The 18599-nt window shown below is 43.3% G+C and overlaps 1 protein-coding gene across 1 annotated transcript; it reads right to left on the reverse strand.

Moving 5' to 3' along the window:
* Positions 1-296: 296 nt before the first annotated feature.
* On the reverse strand, positions 297-16953 carry LOC117039229 (dynein heavy chain 9, axonemal-like). The gene is made up of 12 exons (XM_033136323.1): positions 16561-16953; positions 13798-13994; positions 12934-13092; positions 12488-12618; positions 11863-12074; positions 10923-11156; positions 8341-8508; positions 8049-8165; positions 6624-6774; positions 4840-4954; positions 4181-4249; positions 297-429 (listed from the first exon to the last, which is right to left on the reverse strand). Exons 1-12 carry the CDS (start codon positions 16951-16953, stop codon positions 405-407), a joined length of 1971 nt encoding a protein of 656 aa, XP_032992214.1. The 3' UTR covers positions 297-404.
* Between the last annotated feature and the right edge of the window lie 1646 nt (positions 16954-18599).

Here is an 18599-nt window from a genome sequence, read left to right on the forward strand (position 1 = left end):
AAGACTGCAATTTACAGCATTCAAACCAGAGTGAATCAGTAGGACTTTGGGCCAAAAGATGGCCTAGATGAAGGAAGAGAAATCTGGGCCTCAAATTATTTTATTTATTTGCTTTTCTGTACACCTTCATCCCTGCCAGATTCCACGGAACCTATTCCAGAGGTACTTCTTACCTTCTGTTTTCCAATTCAATGTTTCTTCTGCCTCTCTCAAATGAATATCAATCTCCTGCAGCTGGTCCTGCACAAGGGGGTATTCCACCTCCAGGACTGTGAGCAGGATTTTATTGTACCAGGTGACCATCAAGTCTAGGTTGGCTACCAGCTTCCGGAAGGACTCCTTGGAAGAAAAGATTTCAGCTGCTGCCTCTGGTATCTTCCCAGTCTGGCTTGGCCCAAGGTAACTCACTTCTCGCAAAACTGACACCAGCTGCAAAACACATTCACACAAACCTTTGGATTTCTTTTTTAAAGAGTTCTCCTCCTCCTCCTCCTCCTCCTCCTCCTTCTTTTTTATAGCACTGTTTCCTTGTCTAGAATTACTCTAATCTCAAAACTGGAGGAAAGAAAATTTCCTGACAGAAAACTGATGTTGATTAGAGACGATCTTGGCACAGCTCTTAAAGTCAGTCTGTTCCTTTAATATCATACACCAGCATGAGAGTAAAACTGGGATATCTTAGTTACTAGGACATGAAGGAAGGTTTTGCTTTTCTAGATAAATTTATGGAGGATAAGGGGGTGGGGTACAACCATGCTCCTTCTGTTCGATCTCTCAATGGTTTCCAGTACCATTCAATAACCTTCTGGACTTACTAAGTGAAATGGGTATCAGTGCCACTGTGTGGTAGTGACTCTGTTCCTACTTGAGAGATCATGTCCAGAAAGTAGCAATGGGAGTGTGCTCTTTGGACCCTTGTTGTTTCCACTATGGGGAGCCACAAGGCACTTTTTGTCCCAAATGCTACCCCACATCTATAACGAAGACGAAGGGAGCAGTCAGTTGAAGTTTGGCAGCAAGCTGTCATCAGTATGCTGGTGATATCCAGCTCTATTTCTCCATTGCATCTGATTAAAGGAGAGACCGTGCAAGTCCTGGACTAGTGCATGGATGCAGTGGTGGACTGGATGAGGGTCAGTAAACTGAGCTTGAAAGATGGAGGCCTTGTGGGTGGGTGGTTAACTGTGACTGGAAGATAGGTCATCTGCCTGTCCTGGATCGGGTGGCCCCGCTGTCCGAAGGAACAAATACATTTTCAAGGGTACTCCTTGGCCCATCTCTTTTACTAGAGGCCCAAGTGACCTTTGTGGCAAAGTGTGTGTGTGTTTTTATCTGCTCCAGCTAGTGCACCAGCCACTGGCAGAGGAAGGGGGTGCGGGGGGTGGGGGGGTGTCATCCACCCCGGGTGTCATCCCTGAGGGGGGTGACATTGCCATGTTGCCCCCGTGGGACGTTCGCCCTGCCCCCGGGTGCACAGCATGTGTGCTGCTCCAGGTGCCGGAGCAGCACCAGCTACAATCATTCCTAGACCATGACAACCTGACCACAGTGGTCCAAGCACTGGTAACCCGAAGGCTTATTTACTGTAACACACTTTAGGTGGGGCTGCCCTTGTATCTGGTCTGGAAGCTTCAACTACTGCAGAATGGCATGGCCAGACTGCTCACAGAAGCAGAACACAGGCAACACATTATTCTGCTGCTGAGAGAGATGCACTAGCTGCCAATTCCAGATTCAAGGTACCTGTTCTTCTTGTTGTTTTGCCAATTAATTTTTACTGCTTTTCAAAAAAAATCAAAACAAACAAATGAATATAAAATTAATTCAAATTTAAAAGTTGACTTCCCACCCCGCTTCCATGATGTTTCTCTTCCCTCCCTTACTTGCTGCTCAGTATAACATACTTTTCCTAATTCCATTTCAATACTTAAAATATTTTCGTATTTTATCATTAATCCCCTCCCCCTTTCTTTGTTGATTCACAAAGGTTTAAACAACTTGAGCTACCTGACTCCTTATGCCAGGCATTGGCAAACTCGGCCCTCCAGATGTTTTGGGACTACAACTCCCATCATCCCTGAACACTGGTCCTGTTAGCTAGGGATGATGGGAGCTGTAGTCTCAAAACATGTGGAGGGCCGAGTTTGCCTATCCCTGCCTTATGCTCTACCTTGATCACTGACATTCTCTGGCAGGGCACTTGTGGTTCCAGGCGCCCCTGAGTTTTGGTTGGTCTCCACTAGGGATCAAGCCTTTTGTGAGGCAGGCCCTGCCATGCGGTATTTCCTTCCAGCAGAAGATAAGCAGGAATTGCCCCTGCCTTCTTTCAGATGTCTTTTGAAAGCTATTGTTTAGATAGGCCTTTGAAATACTATTTTTTCTCATTTTAACCAATCCATTTTTATTGATGTTTTACCAATGTTTTCAATAATGTTTTTTAATGGATGCTTTTTGCCCGTTTGATATAAGCACAGGTTATAAATGAATTAAGTAAGTAATAAAATGCTCTCACATCTTACCTGAGGGTCAAAATTGACAGCAATCAGCTTACTTTCTGAATGCCTTCGGATGATCGGTCGAGTGAGGTTATACTGCGATTTTTCAGACACAGTTTGGAACCACTCCTTATAAAGCTTCTCTTGGTATCTGCCATAAGACCACAACCACCATGTCAGGCTCTGTAAACTGTGGCTTTCTGAACCCTTTTTGCTGGAAAAGATTTCCTAGCTATGCTGCAAGCAAAGCTGTGGAAAGGAAACCCTTATTCTTCAGGAGACGGCTAAAATAACATCTCAACCCTGAAGAATCTATAAAAGGGGAGGTGGCCTTTCAGGTAATCTTGTTCAGGGTTTTATGTGTTAACAAGAAGGCACTGAACATGGTCTGGTAGGCGATCAGTAGCCAGTGCGGTTCCCTCAGCAAAAGTCTAGATGTGTGCTGTACTCAACAACCTTCTGCACCAGTCCCAAGGGAAACCCCATATACAATACATTGTTGTTGTTGTTGTTCAGTCATTCAGTCGTGTCCGACTCTTCGTGACCCCATGGACCAGAGTACGCCAGGCACTCTTGTCTTCCACTGCCTCCCGCAGTTTGGCCAAACTCAATACATTACTGTAGTCCAATCTTGAGATTACCAATGCCTTAATTGCAATGGCCAAACTATCCCTGTCCAGGAATGGGCATAGTCAGAGTTCGCCACAGAGTTCACAGAGTATCACATCCAGTGACAAAGCTGGATCTAGCCATATGCCTGAACTACGCAGCTGTTTCTTCAGAGGCAATGCAACCCCATCCCAAACTTCTGAACTACCCAACTCCTGGAACTCAGAATCATAGGCACACACAAAAATGCTATACGGTTAAGCTGTGGATTTTAAGGTATTTGAAACTAAATTCCTTTACTTACTAGATATGTCCAGTCCTGAGTTAGTGCAGCTCCTATGTACACCCAAGATGCATAAATGTGCATGTATATAATGGAATGGCTCAGCACTAACTGTACAGTAAACAGAACTCAAATGAGGGAGCTTTGATAACTAGCTAAAGTGAAGATCAAATTGCAGTGTTTCATCCATTTGTGCAATCAAGTAGGCAGCATTTTGGGAAAAGGCACACTGCCACAGCTCTCCCTAGCCTCCAAGAAAGAACAAGGCTTCAGAATTTTATTACTTTGCTAACATCAACTTGCACATAAAGTAATTCCAAGATATGAAACTCAGCCAGCACAACCAAGGAAGAGGAAGAAATTTAAACTAAATTAATATAAAAGGCAACTATTATCTATGCATTGCCTAAATCCATCAAAGCTATAAAGCATGGTAGGCAAACTTCGTCTTCTAAATCCAGCCCGCAGACGGTCTGGGAATCAGTGTGTTTTTACATGAGTAGAATGTATCCTTTTATATAAAATGCATATCTGGGTTATTTGTGGGGCCTGCCTGGTGTTTTTACATGAGTAAAATGTGTGCTTTTATTTAAAATGCATCTCTGGATTATTTGTGGGGCATAGGAATTCTTTCTTCTTCTTTCTTCTTCTTCCCCCCCCAAATATAGTCCAGCCCCCCACAAGGGATAGTGGACCAGCCCCCTGCTGAAAAAGTTTGCTGACCCCTGCTATAAAGCATGCCTTAATAATGGCTAATATATTCTCAAATCATGTCCTAAACAAACAGACTTACTTTTCTAGCATCTCCATCAGATCTTCATACTTCTGCACCATTCTTTTGCCTTCAGCAGAGTCTAGGCAACTGCCAAAAAAGAAACATCAAAATAAATATTAAGACTATGTGGTGTAATAGACATTACATGCATGTCAATATTACTTTCTCTTGTTTTTAAGTAGCTTTTTAAAAAGTGCATATCACATTCTAGTCTGAAAGCCCCGAAATGCCAATACACACACACACACACACACACACACCTTTCCTGTCAAATATTTTTTCTGTCTGACCTCTCAATTTTTCTCCTGTTTCTCAAAGCACAGCTTCCTTTCTCTGTAATTCACAGAGACCTGAATAGCGCTCCTCGTTTTCATTCATTGTCTAGTTTTAAAGACCATGCTGCCCACCTGTCAATCACCTAATATCACAATGACATCAGCTGATTATCGGCGCTTGTGACGGGGCTTTGCAGGCACTGGTGACTAGTAGGGCCTACAAAGCCCCTTTTGTCCACCTTTACCTGCCCAACAGCTGACATCATGTATGACATCAGGTGTACAGAAGGTAGGCATAGCTTAGCTGAAATAGCCTAGCAGGAAAAATAGCCTAGTAGGCTTAATTAGGCATACAGATCAGAGGTTCCCCACCCCTGGCTTAAATGAAATGAATATACTCACAGGTGGGTGGCATGCCTGAAATTACTAAATGGGATCTGGATCCTGTCTTTTAATTCTTGAGCCCAACGAATTCCTCCAGCAACCAATGGCATATTCCTGTGCACTGTAGGACAACCTGAGAAAAACAAATTCATCCCAAAGTGAGAAGCATGAACCAGTGTACTGCATGGACCCAGCAACAGAGATTCGCTGATGTAAAACAGCCAACCAAAAAAATATGCAAAATACCCCTCCTGGGTTGTACTAGGTCATCCTGAAAGCAACTCGATTTTTGAATGCTCTCACACTGTGTGGGAGAAGGGAAACTTCTCTGCACAAAGAAAGATTACTAGAAAGAAGGGTTTTAGCCTTCAACATGCCACGTTTTTGCATACAATGGTTTTTTTTCTTCCTATGGGATTAGAAGAGAACAGTCTCCAGCAAAAACCATCTCTAGCAGTTCAGCTCCTTCACATTCTGCTCAGGACTCAAGTACAGAGAAAAAGGTTAATAGGAATTCAAATCTCTTTTTCACTCCATATACAGAAGCTTCAATAGAGGTGGACAGTCACATGACATAAGAATAATCTGCTGGATCAGGCCAATGAACCGTCTAGACCAACATCCTGCTCTCACACTGGTCAGTCAGGTGCCTGTGGAGAGCATTCAAGTAGGACCCGAGTGCAACAATGCTCTGTCCGTTTGCGATTCCCAGAAACTTAAGAGGCATACTGCCTCCGACAGTGGAGGTGAAGCACAACCACTGTGGCTAGTAGCCACTGATATGGTGTTATCATCCATGAATTGGTTGAATAGTCTTATAAATCTATCTAAGATTATGGTCATCAGTTCCATTGTTTATTTACGCACTGTGTGACGAAGTATGTTGACTAGCAGAGAGCAATTGGGCCAGTATCCCAAAAAAGCATTTGTGATAGATAATATGGTGGCCCCTTCTCAGGTCCGATGTCTGTTTCCGCCTCTCTGACAGGACTAAATGACACACCAACCATGAAGCTTTAAAGCAGGGGTCAGCAAACTTTTTCAGCAGGGGGCCGGTCCACTGTCCCTCAGACCTTGTGGGGGGCCGGACTATTATTTTTGGGGGGGGGACAATGCAAGAGCACCACAAGCCCCGGTGGCTGCTTACCTGTGTCTTTCGAGTGGCAGGGGCTGGCGGCGGCAGGACGATGAGCGGCACGCGAAAGGGCTCCAGAGAGGGGCTGCTTAAAATGGCAGCCACTTGAGCACTGCTGCTGCTGGCACCAACAAAGCCCAGCCCACTTCCTCCTCTAGGCAGGGCGGGGAGAAGCCAGGAGGAGGGAGGGAGGAGGCACCGGCGCCGCCATGTGAGGGAGAGGAAGGGAGAGAGAAAGAACACGTGCGCTGGTGATCCATGCGGTGATTTCCGGACCGTCCGCAAGCCGGATCTGTAAGGCAATTGGGCCTGATCCGGCCCGCAGACCTTAGTTTGCCAACCCATGCTTTAAAGTTTATTATTGTAGAGTTAAGGGGCACAGGAAGCTCTCCTTTCTCAAGTTCTGGAAAGGCTTGTAGGTATTGTAATGAAATGACCTAATACACTGTCATTTGCACAGCAATCTTGCTTTGATTTATTTGTTTGTTTGTTTATTACATTTTTTGAAAATATTAAGAAGTCTGTCCTACTTAAACAAAGATTTGCAATATCAATTATGAGGGTTTTTTTTAATAAAAAGCTGCTTAAAATAATTGTGCACTTCCTTGCTTTCTAAAGGCATCTTGTTAACTGAGCATGAAGCCATTCTGAAGTTGCTAACAAATACCTAGTTCCAACTCCTCCTGAATATGTTTCAGGTAGATCAGTTTAGCATCGTCCAGGTCTCTGTCGAACATTGTGATGAGAAGATGATATTTAGCATAGGCATCTGCTGCTATCAATGGCCGTTCCAATAGACTCCCAAATATGTCTATCAGCTACCATACAGAAAGAAATGGGAAATATCTGTGATTTTGTGTACATGCCCTGGGTCCAAACAAAACCAGCAATCCTTTTCAACACCCACATATTTCTTCAATGACCCACCTAGTTACTGCAGTTCACCAATCTATCTGATGGATGTACGAAACAGGTTTTAATCATAAGCCATGTTTGATATCACTTACACATTGTCATGGTTGAAATCAGTTGATAAAATGATTCCAATGATGTATTTCCCCTCCCCAAAAAACATTACTCATTCATTATTTTCCCCACATTTTTTTTGCAGCAAACAATTATTACCAAAGACTGCTTCCGCCTCCCATCTCCCTATGTTTTTATTGTTCTTTTCCTTTTAACTAAATGTTCTGCATCTCCCACTTCACCCACCTTTAACTAGTCCTAACTCTCCGACCCCTTACTGGTAAGCAGCAAAATGAATGCTACTAGCCTTTCCTTGAACAGTGCAGGAACAAGGATTGAGAAGTGAGGGAGGCAACTCCTGCTCTCTGAGATCTAGCAATTTGAGGTTTTAACCTATCTGGAAAATTTCCTTCACCAGATAAAACTGTGGCCACAAATCATTTTATCACAACTTGGAACTAAGAAATCCAGGCTAAAAGTGGCTTCAGGCCTCCAAATCAATGTGGCTCTCCCTCCTTTTGCAAGGAAGCCTTTGGAGCAGCATCCAGAAACAAAAAAACGAGCCAGCATTGTGTGCTTAGTGAATGCAGATAAGGTAAAGGTAAAGGATCCCTGGACAGCTAAGTTCAGTCAAAGGGCTGTGGTGCTCATCTCTCTTCAGGCCGAGGGAGCCGGCGTTTGTCCACAGACAGTTTTCTGGGTCATGTGGCCAGCATAACTAAACCGGTTCTGGCACAACGGAACACCGTGACAGAAGCCAGAGCGCACAGAAACGTAGAAAATACATGCAACTTTTTACATGGCCATATATTATTTGTTGGATTTTTCCTTTTTATTATTATTAAAGTAAAATTGCTTGGTTTTATAATCTCTCTCTTCTGAATGCTCGGCAACTGCAATTTGAACCCATGGAGCTCTACAGCTCTGAAGGTCACCAATTCAAGTCAAGGGCCTATTCACATGATTAATGGAATGCAACTAAGATCTTAAAAGTGGTAGGCTGAAATATAAAATACCATTAACTGGCAACTCTTCAGGGCATTTGTAAGAAAAGAAAAGCTTTGTGTATAGAAAAATAGGGCACATTCACTACACACTGCATTGTCCTAGTACAACAAATACAAACCTTGAATGCGTGCTCTATGCTAGCTGCATCATCAAAAGCCTGGGCAAAAGCAGTCCCTAGCCTTCGATCCATATCTTCCACTTTCTCCTTGAAGTCATACACATCATCTTCAAATTCCTAACAGAACCAGACAACAGCCCAATGAATTCATGTCACAGTTGATTCAGCAGTTTCTGGAAACAACTCTCCCCCAAAACCAGACTCTTCAGTGTTAAGCTCCTAAAATCCTCTTTTGGTAGAAACATTCAGCATGAACATGAGATGAGTTATTATGGAATCCAGAACCACCTACCATGTTGGCCACATCCAAGCAGTCATATGTACGATCTGAAAACACTTTATAAACCTCTTGGAACTCTTCATACATGCTCAGGACTTGCTGGCTCAGAGATTTCCCTTTTATGCCACTGAATTCGAGCTTCTCCAATTTCTCTATGTCCAACGCAGTCACCAGAAGGTCCTACAAATTGGGATAATTAACAGTTATTACCCACAGCAGATTATGGCACTGCTTCCCAACAAGTGGACTAGGCCAGGCTAGACCCATGACTGCCTCATGCTGGTGCCTGAGACAAAGAGAAGATATAGTTTATTTTTCATACTGTTATAGGTCAACACTAGCCATACCACCTTCATTATCATCCCTAAACTTAAGACATATATAACTTATATATACATATCTTTAAATAGTTAAGTGACTAAGACTGTTGTTCAGTTAGTGCTGATGTGGGGCAGGTGGGGGCATTAAACTCAATGAAATACAAATCGCTAACATCTCTGTTTGCCTTTCTCTCATTAGATCAGCTCCTGCCTAGGCTACAATCATTTAGCTTACTTCCTAGCAAGACTTATTGGAAAATATCAATATGGCTTTAAAGAGGCATTGATTATTGCTGTGCTTTCTGCAAGGTTAATTAAAGGGGTGTATAAAAATGCAGCAGGCCTCCCCTCCAATCAATACTACTTTGCATTCAACTGAGATTCTGTGCTTTAAGACAAGAAGAGACCAAAAAAAAAAAAAATCTAATTGAAGCCATTTTTCAAGGGAACTGGAGCATGTGTCAGGCGCCTATATTATGCTTCTGAAGTCTTTCAGTTTGGGGTAGGAAAGGAATGAAAAACTCGCTTTTATTGCAGCCAACCAAAAACCTTCTTAACCTGTTAAATCCCGTGGTGTGGTGGTCATTTGAAACTAATGGAAAATCTGACAAGTGGAAAACAAATTGCAGCCAAAATGCTTACATGCAAAAGTTGTATAATCTGAGGAAACTGTGAGCCAGGAATTCTTCTTTACATTTTACAGGGAGATTCAGGAGCAGGAGCCCGTGTAAAGCCAAAGAGATATAGAATACCCCACAAATACCACATCTGTCAGCAACAGGTCAGCATTAGGCTTTCTGTCACATTCCACATGTGCTGATTCAGTGCATCATATCCCTGTATGTCTCACACAATTGTGCTAACCTCTAGCAGTATACCTGGCTGACCAACTAAATTGGGGTGGGTGGGGAATGAATGCTGGTTTAGCATCAGATTATATGCAATTTGACAAGGCTTCCCCACGTATTATACAGCACATTGACTTCTCAGATCTGATGGGCAGCAGATCAGCATTTGCTTCTTTTGAAATTATATTGTCCAGCATATATTTCACTCTTCTTAACAGCTGGCGATGTTGAGACCTACAGAAACGTTCTCTTGTTTTAAAACCATGCAAATGGAACATTGTGCTTCATTCACACGTGGGTATGCAAAAGTCTGTTCATGCAATGGGGGTTTCTTGACCCCTCATTGTGCCAACGCTTCCCTCAAAAAAAAAGTCAGAGGACTCTAAATAAAGGTTTGGGATGGGTGTGTGTGGAGGGGCAAGAAGAAAGTGGTGAAAATCAGTGGAAGGGCTTCTGTTGAACATCTCTGGATCTAACTGTTATATCCTAACTGTCCTTATGCCATAAATGTCATGAGCTACCTACCACTATTGTCTCTCTACACCCAGTTCTCTATACCCTGGAAGTGTCTGTTTTGTACACATATATAAAGATCAGAGTTAAATACAATTATTTGGGAACATGACTACTGTGAATTTTTTGGGTTGGGGGAGGTCTTAATACCTGAGCAAGGAAAGGGACAATATCCATGTTATATTTGAAAAAAGAGAATCTGAGCCTGGGAAATTGGGTCATGCCTAAAAACAACAACAGCCAGGGTAAAAGCTGTAGAACAAGATGCCGTTGTAAGAACAAAGCAGATTCTGATTAAGTGTGGGAGGCATGCCCTATAAATACACACGACATTGGGCTGCTCTGGGGATCTTTTAATCTGTATCTAGCCCCATTTTATCAGTGTAACCTTAAAGGATGAGGAAGAAGATAACAAAAAGGTAACTTGAAGGGTGAGGAAGCCTGTGCATCAAGAGCATCGCCATCAGCTCTTGCTCAGAAATCCTGACAGCTTTTGCAGATCTCCTGGGACAGAAATCTGCATTGGTGAGGCAAATTGCCTGGGAATTCAGGAACTCCTTGGGTGAAAAATTCAACCACATATTAAACAGTAGTATTATTTATTTACCACATTTGTGTCCCACCTTTCTTCAAAGGAGCTCGGGGTAGCCTATATAAGGTTTATCCCGTTTACAACCCTGCAATACAGAAAAGGCTGAAAAGCAATGGCTTGATCAATCATGCCTGCAAGCTCCATGACTGAGTGGGGTGTTGAACCCATGTCTTCCCCAGCTAGATCCCCTAGACACCAGGAATCCTGAACCCCTGGAAGCAAAGAGTCAAGGGAGCGAGAGGAGTTACAGTAAGTTATTTCTGACATTATATACATTGTTCCGTATATACGCCAACATTTGTAATATTCCGTGGTACTTACATTTACCACGTGGAGCCTCTCTAGAAAATTATCCAATCGTGCAAAAACCATTACAGAAGGGAAATCCCACTCCTTTGCCTCTAGGCCTGGCTGAAAGTAAGTGCTGAGATTGTCTCTTCTTTCCTCAAAGGTCTGCTTGAAATAGTTGAAAATATCAAAAGTTGTCTGCACTTTGCCCAGACTTTCTTCAGTTTCTGCTTTAAGCAGATCTTCTCCATTGAGGTAAGTCCTGGCCTAGGTAGACAGAGAAGGGCAACAAATCTTGAAGTTTCAGTGGCATGGTTTGCTTGTTTTTTTAAAAAAAAGGAAGAGAAAATGAAACAGGCACAGAAAGACAGAGTATTCAACATAAGGGGCCTAATCCTAACCTAAATTGGTCGTTTGGAAAACTGACAATGGTTCATCGGGATTGATACACAACACAATGGAAGGAGGCATAACTCATCCACATATCCGCCAAAGGGAAGAGTAAGGGAACTGTGCCTCTTTTATAACATTTCGTACATAAACATAACACTGCCAAAGTGTCTGAAAAACAGAAGGGACTGCCTTCTAAAGAAAAGGCAGCATTCCTACATTTGAACCTCCAGCACTTGCTGGGATTTGCAGAGAAACAGGGCATCTCTCCGGATTTCCATTTTGCTGCTGCACTTAAAAAGGCTCCATGCATATCCAGGGCAGTTTAACATGTGGTCCTCTCATCATGCCACAGTCTCCTCATTGTCAAGGTACCTCTCCTCTCACTTACCACTGCACTGGAATGACCACTGTGGGAGGTACACATGCCCGCTGAGGGCTGAAGTTTTACAGTGACAAAATGAGTGTTGCAACCTATAGACCCCAAAGCATTACTGGAGCCCTCATACTGTGTCTGCGTGGAACAGCAGTATATTATTTTCTCCATTTTGCAAGGGGTAAAAAAACCCACTACATGGCCTACCTGCTGAATGAGGAGACTGCAGATTTCCTGAAGCAGCACAATTATCCTTGCAGGTGTGCTGTAATATTTGGACGTGGCCCAGATTAAGCACACCACATGAAGCACTCGGTTTAGTAACGGCTTCAACTCGTTGAATTCCACATTTTCTATTTCCTCCAGAGGGTGCTCTAGGGGCTTTAGGTGCACATTTATATCATGGGCCTCAACCAAAGCTGTGATTTTGAAAGAAAAAGAAAAGTTTCACAGGAGAGATGCTAGGGAAAGGTGCCATACATTACTTAGGAGATCTTAAATACACTTTTGTGGAAACAATTTTGGTTTACTTTCAAGATTTCTGAATTACAGTGCACATTAAACTCATTTTACACACCACAGGGCAAAAACTGAAAATTACAAGTATGACAGAGAAATATTATGTCTTATGGCAGCTCCCTCCTCCTGGGAAATTTCTGCCATTCTTCAAAGTCCTTCAAAAGCTCTAAGCGACCTTATAAATGACTGAACCTTCACCCTGTCACATCCACTATTTCAACAAGAACTGAAGAAATTTATCTCCACGTAGGCCAACCAGGAGAGGTTAGTGATCTGTGAATAAACATTATAGTACAAATTTTCAAAATCTCACCTGCTTCTACATCTCTGAAAATTGACCTGAATGCTGGAAAGTAGGTGCTCTGCACTCTGTCAAGAAGCTCCATCATGGTCAAAACCCTTCTGGCTTTCAGCTGGCTGTAAATGCACTGCAGATCTTCAAATCTACAGGGAAAACAAAATGGTGAGGCAGTGGGCAAAGACACATTTCCAGGCAACATACTCCCCCTTACAGCAAATCCAGGTTATGCATTTGCCAGTTTTTAAGATATTCCTAGGCAAAACAGTTTCCAGGGCAGAAATTTACTTATCGTGCTAATCAGAAAGTGAACAGTTGTACAAGTGACGTCAACAGCAGTGGGTGTTTCCACATCAACTAGAGTCCAGCTCAAACCAAATAGTTCTGCAATTGCGCTCTTATAGAAGCAGCTCTCGCTGCTCTGCTTACGTCTTCAATGCAGAATGAAGCTACAAATGTACCTGCTTTTCCAAAAATCCAGCTCCACCTTTGGACTGGGATCTTGACCTTGCAAAAGTGGTTCTGAAGACTCTCTCTTTAGAACTCCCTGGATCTGGTGGGTCCATTCAATAACAGCTGATTCAATTGCATGGACAATAGATTTATCCACGAGTTCAGTGCTACAGAAAGCAAACATATCAGCAGATTAGTTTTACTTTCCATCTGACAGTGGTAGACAAAAAGGCAGATCTAAAAAACAAAAAAACACGAAGTTCTATCTTGCAATGAAGCAACTGGACGCTTATCACGGTATAATCTATGGTTCACTTTATTGACCCACATTATTTCTGTTCCCGGTGTGCCAAGTGTGCCATACATTTCCACACTTCTTTCTATTATGTGAAAACCTTTACATAAAGCACCTCAGTACAACTGATACAACACCACATTATTACCAGCAATAAATATCAAAGCCTTAATATGGAATGGTGGAGATATATACTACAGTGCTTTGAACAAAAGATCAAGCAAAAATGACAGAAACTAAAGTTTTAGTAAGAGACTAGCTGGCACCTGGTATACTGGCAATGAAGAGACACAATCATAATGTCCAAAATTGCACTGAAGACAAACATTGTTTACCAAAAAAGAAGTTCATTCTAACTAGTAAAAACAACAACCCAACACAAAGCACAAAACAAAATACAGTGGTTTAAATTGGGGGCAGAGGGGGAGGCTATGCTAAGTCGCAGCAAAAAGACCAGCTGTTAATGAAAACTCAGTTGTTGCTTTATAACACAAAGCCTAGAATAAAAGCAATACTGTAGTCACTGAGTACATTAAAAATGACCATTCATGTCAATAGCTACAACATTGCTACTTACTTTTTCTCATTGTCAGAATCTATATATGCGTCTCTTTCAGGGTCAGTAGGGAGAGGCAGCAAAGTCTTGCCTTTAATTTGTCCAACAACTACAAAAACACTACTTTTCAGGTTGCAGATGTGGTGGACGATATCCTGTGACACCACATGGGGCCAGCTGGGATGGTTTTTCTGGTTCCCCAAGAGTGGCACCACTACCTAGAAGACATATTAGGTTGAGGAAAATTTCAGAGCCCCTGGTTTGCCAGGTTACATCAATCGCAACAGGACCTAAAAGTTTTGCTTGTAAGTTTTATAAGTCCCATATTAATTCCTGAATCCTTGAGAGACGGTTGCTCTGATGTTTCCTGAACTAAAGAAAATAGATCAATTTGGAGAGCCTAGAAAAACACTTCAAACCTCTGAAGCTCAGATCATCAATGTGACAGGTAGGTAGCCGTGTTGGTCTGCCATAGTCAAAACAAAAGAAAATAAAAAAATTCCTTCCAGTAGCACCTTAGAGACCAACTAAGTTTGTTCTTGAGCTTTACCTGAAGAAGTGTGCATGCACACGGAAGCTCATACCAAGAACAAACTTAGTTGGTCTCTAAGGTGCTACTGGAAGGAATTTTTTATTTTATTTTGTTTTGATCATCACTGTGAGTCATTGCAAGGAAAGAGGTCTGGTGAGCTAGGAGTTAATCTACTTTCATTTAATTTGTTTCCTACATCTCTCACCTCTTTCCTTTATTCAAGGTCATTTTCTTTAAGGTAACAGGAGCTGTAACTATGTTTTTACAAATAACCTAACAAAACACACACAAAACAATGGTGAGAAGCAGGTATGTGTCATTCCTACAAAGGACTCCCAAGGCATACTCCCAACCTGTTGCAAACATACATAAAGGGATCATTTTTTTATTTTAAAAATGGCTGGATTTTTCAGACTACCATTTGTTTCTATCGTTCCAGTGGCAGAGCAACAAACTCTTTGTACACTTACAGACAGGAGAATCTGTCTTGCACCGAGTCAGACCACACTGGCACATCTACGCCACTCAGACTAGTAGTAGTTCTCCAGGCCCAGGGAGAAGCCGTTCCCATTACCTGGGAGCAGAGATCATTTAACTGGAGGTTCTAGGGATCCATGCCTAGTTACGGCCTCTCCCTTTCACAAACAAATTTGAATGGGTGCTATGCCTTCATTTTGTATTTCCTCATTTTGTGGGTTTGGGTTTTGCATTCTTGTTCCTCAGCAACTTTCTGAATAAAAGTGGATCACCTCCTCTTAAGTGTAGGCTAGGTTTATTATTATTATTTCATTACTATTGTACTGTCAGTCACCACATTACTGCCATCAATAAAGGCAGTTCTTTCCAAAGGTAAACACACCATGTTTATCAACGGTGACCTGTGGTCTCCAGTTTTTCAATACTGCGCTGTTGTAATGCGATTGTTCTATTTTGTATTTTAATTACGGGTGTTTATATTTTAATATTTGCATAACTGGTTGGTATACTGTGTAAACTCCTAATTTAGTTGTGTTGGTACTAAACATTAGACAAATTTATAAATAATAATGACAATTTCCTCCTCTGAGTCCCCTCACAGGGCTAATATACAGAGACTAATTCAGATTCTTTTTTACCTTCAACTTAAAGAGTATGTTTATATGATTGTTTCTCTCTCTTCCCCACACAAGGCACTGTGTAGTTCTCTCTATGAAGAATTTGTGAAGATGAACCCTATATTGCATGAGTTTCAAACATCTGTCCAAGCCCAGGAGCTGAAGTGGTTGGAGAACAGATGGCCAGTGAGCTAACATGGGAGTAGGAAATTCAAATTATACTGGACCTGACAGCAAGGGAAACTCCAATACTCACCATGACTGGGATAGAAAAGGAACCAGGTGCTTTTTTGGCTAGCTGTTCACCCACCTGGCACTGCCCCCTCCCTTTGCAAACCAGTAATAAAAAGAGGGTTATGAATGTTCATCACTCTGATGAAAATTATGATGAAAACGCTTATTACAAAAAGTTGAAGGCACCAGTAGCATAAACATACAAAGCTACCTTAACAGCAAACCTGAGCCCAGTCATCCGGGTAGCTCCAAAATGTGAACTTCCACAGGCAACAGCTCTCCAGAGATTGTAGAATTGTACATTTGTAGAATTGTACCTCAAGGGTCATCCAATCCAATGCAAGGGTAGAGGCTTGTTTCCTAGAAAGGTTCCCTAAAACCCTGTTAACAGAGGGTGCTGGGGACCAAACTGGGGACCTTCCTGAGGGCCCCGAGTTATATAACCCCCTCCTGTTCAGAGGGACACCCCTCTTCTTATTACATGCTGCTACCCAGTGCTTTTTTCTGGGGGGACGCATACCCCTAAACATTTTGTGAATCTTTGTACTTTTGTCCATTTACTCTATTTATTTTTCCCGATGTGAACTATAAAATGGTGATTATGTTGAGTCAAAATGAGAGTACCCCTAATTTTTTATTGAAAAAAAACACTGCTGCTACCCAGGGTCTTGGCACTAAAAGGAGGCAATGCCTTCTCGCCTGTCCCCCCTTTTTCTGTCAGGGTCCTAAGTTTAGCAGCTTCTTGGCAGACCAAAAATGAAGGGGGGGGTCAGCAAGAGAAACTACTCACCTGCTGGAAATACAACTAGTATGCAGCTGCTGCTACAGCTAGAAGGTGTGGGGAAAATGCCCACCCCCTTATGCCAGACCTCTGACCCGAATTCAGCCCTCCCCAGAGCGCCCGGCCCCTTTGAGCAGCCCTACCTCCTCCACGAGGGCCGCGAGGTGCTCTAGGGGCGCGGAGCACAGGTCCCCATAGAGCAGGTGCCCGGGAGCCGGCGGGGAGCGCAGCGGCCCGGGGGTGAGGCGCAGCAGGAAGACCCCCTTGCCAGAGCGACCGGTGCCGGGCGCCAGAGCCAGCCGGTCGGCCAGCGCCAACTGGCCCCCTGCGCCCGGCGTGACGAGCAGCAGCCGCTTGGCTGGGTCGCCGTCGAGGAAAGCGCGCAGGAGCGGCCGCGCTTCGGGGCTCCCCGCGCAACGCTCCCAGCGCTCGGGCTCCACGCGCAGGCTGCTCGCCACGCGCGCCCCCAGCAGCCGAGCCCGGGGGTCTGTCTCGGGGGCGCTCTCGAAGTCTGGCTCGGGCTCCTCGCCACCCATGCTGGCCGCCGACACTTCCTCCGACCACTGTTTGCGGGGCGGAGCCGCTGTTGCTTTGGGGACGGAGGACGCCGCTCCGCCGCCGCCTCCTGAGAGGCCGGCGGAGGAGCGAGGGGACTTGGCGCTCCGCCCTCCTCTTCTTCTGATAAAAACACGGCGACGCGAGGGAAAGCGCGAATGTGCTGCAGCTGGCGACGGATTTAGTCATTTGAGCCCCCTGGACTCGGTTCCGAAGCGTCTGCAGCACATGCGAGGCTACGTTTCAGCCGTTTTATCTTGAATGCATTTTAAGAACAGGCACCAAAGTCTTGCTCCGCCTTCTCGCTTCCTTTCCAAAGCACTGCTATTAAGTAATATACACTACTCGCCGGCGATAATTTTGAGAATTAAAACCATGAAGTCTAGCCTACTGAAAGCAACAAGTCTTTCTCTTCTTTAGAAAGGGAATCTGCGTGTGTGTTATCAACCCTTTTTCACCTTCCTTCTTCCTTTTTCTTTCTTTCTCTCTCTCTCTCTCAAAAAAAGTTATAATACCCAACTGACATCTGAACAGCCTAAAGGACAGCAGCTATAACCCATTATTATGGCTAAAGGAGGACATGCATCAGTGGGGAAAGCATAACCTCACATACTTCTTCAAGTTCTACCAGCTTGGCTTGATGGAAATATCTTTGGTAAATGGCAAAAGATGTTGGATGATTTCATCAATGAGGGCAAAAGGTATCCAGGTTCAGTAGGTTGGAGGTTTACGGGTTCCTAACTTCCAGTGCTATTACCATGCCTGCCAGTTTAGCAAAATGATTCACACAATGAGAGGACCATGAAATTTACTGGCGCTCCATGGAAATGGAAACAGATCAGGAGTATTACGGAGCTCTCCCTTTCTTGAAAATAGCACCAATGAAACGGAAAACTCTTCCCAACCCATTTTATGCAACCACTTCAAAAACAGGGACAAAATGGCCTTCACACTGGGTGTCTTCTCAATCTCTGCTACTGACATTTTTAAGTTACCGGTACTCTTCCTTTCAAGACAGTAACGGTATATTTTAAAACTTGGGCATTAAAAGGTCTTCATCAGCTGAAAACACCTTTTAAATGATGGGAGTCCTGTTGACAAAGGACCAAATAAAAGCCCAGCTTGGTGATGATCCTCTCATAGAGTTTCATGAATTTCAAATCTGTTCTTTAGCTCAATTTGGCCTGAGACATTGAGCAATCTTGTTCATAAATATTTGATTTTATTTCTCTTAGCAGGCAGGCTAGAGGTAGCAAGACACTGGTGTCACAACACTTCCTTCTCTGCAGGGTTGGTAGTGCAAAGTGTGGATACTGCTGTAATGGAAAAGCTGGGTGATGTGAGCAGGATTGATAGAGGAATAAATAACTACACAGCTTTTAGAAGATGTCTGAAGGGGGCCCTGTATGTTTTATTATGTTTATATATATATATGGTGGAAGTCACCCAGAGTGGCTGGAGAAACCCAGTCAGGGTACAAATAATAAAATTATCACTATTGATGAGTTTAAGGAACTACCTGCTAACAAATGCATCCGCTTACTGTGTATATGCTCTTTGTATCTCAATTTGCGTTTTCCTCTTTTACAGCTTTTGCTATGTCACCCATGTATTGTACCCATTATGA

The sequence above is a fragment of the Lacerta agilis genome, chromosome 2 (assembly GCF_009819535.1).
Source record: "Lacerta agilis isolate rLacAgi1 chromosome 2, rLacAgi1.pri, whole genome shotgun sequence".
Classification (NCBI taxonomy): Eukaryota; Metazoa; Chordata; class Lepidosauria; order Squamata; family Lacertidae; genus Lacerta; species Lacerta agilis.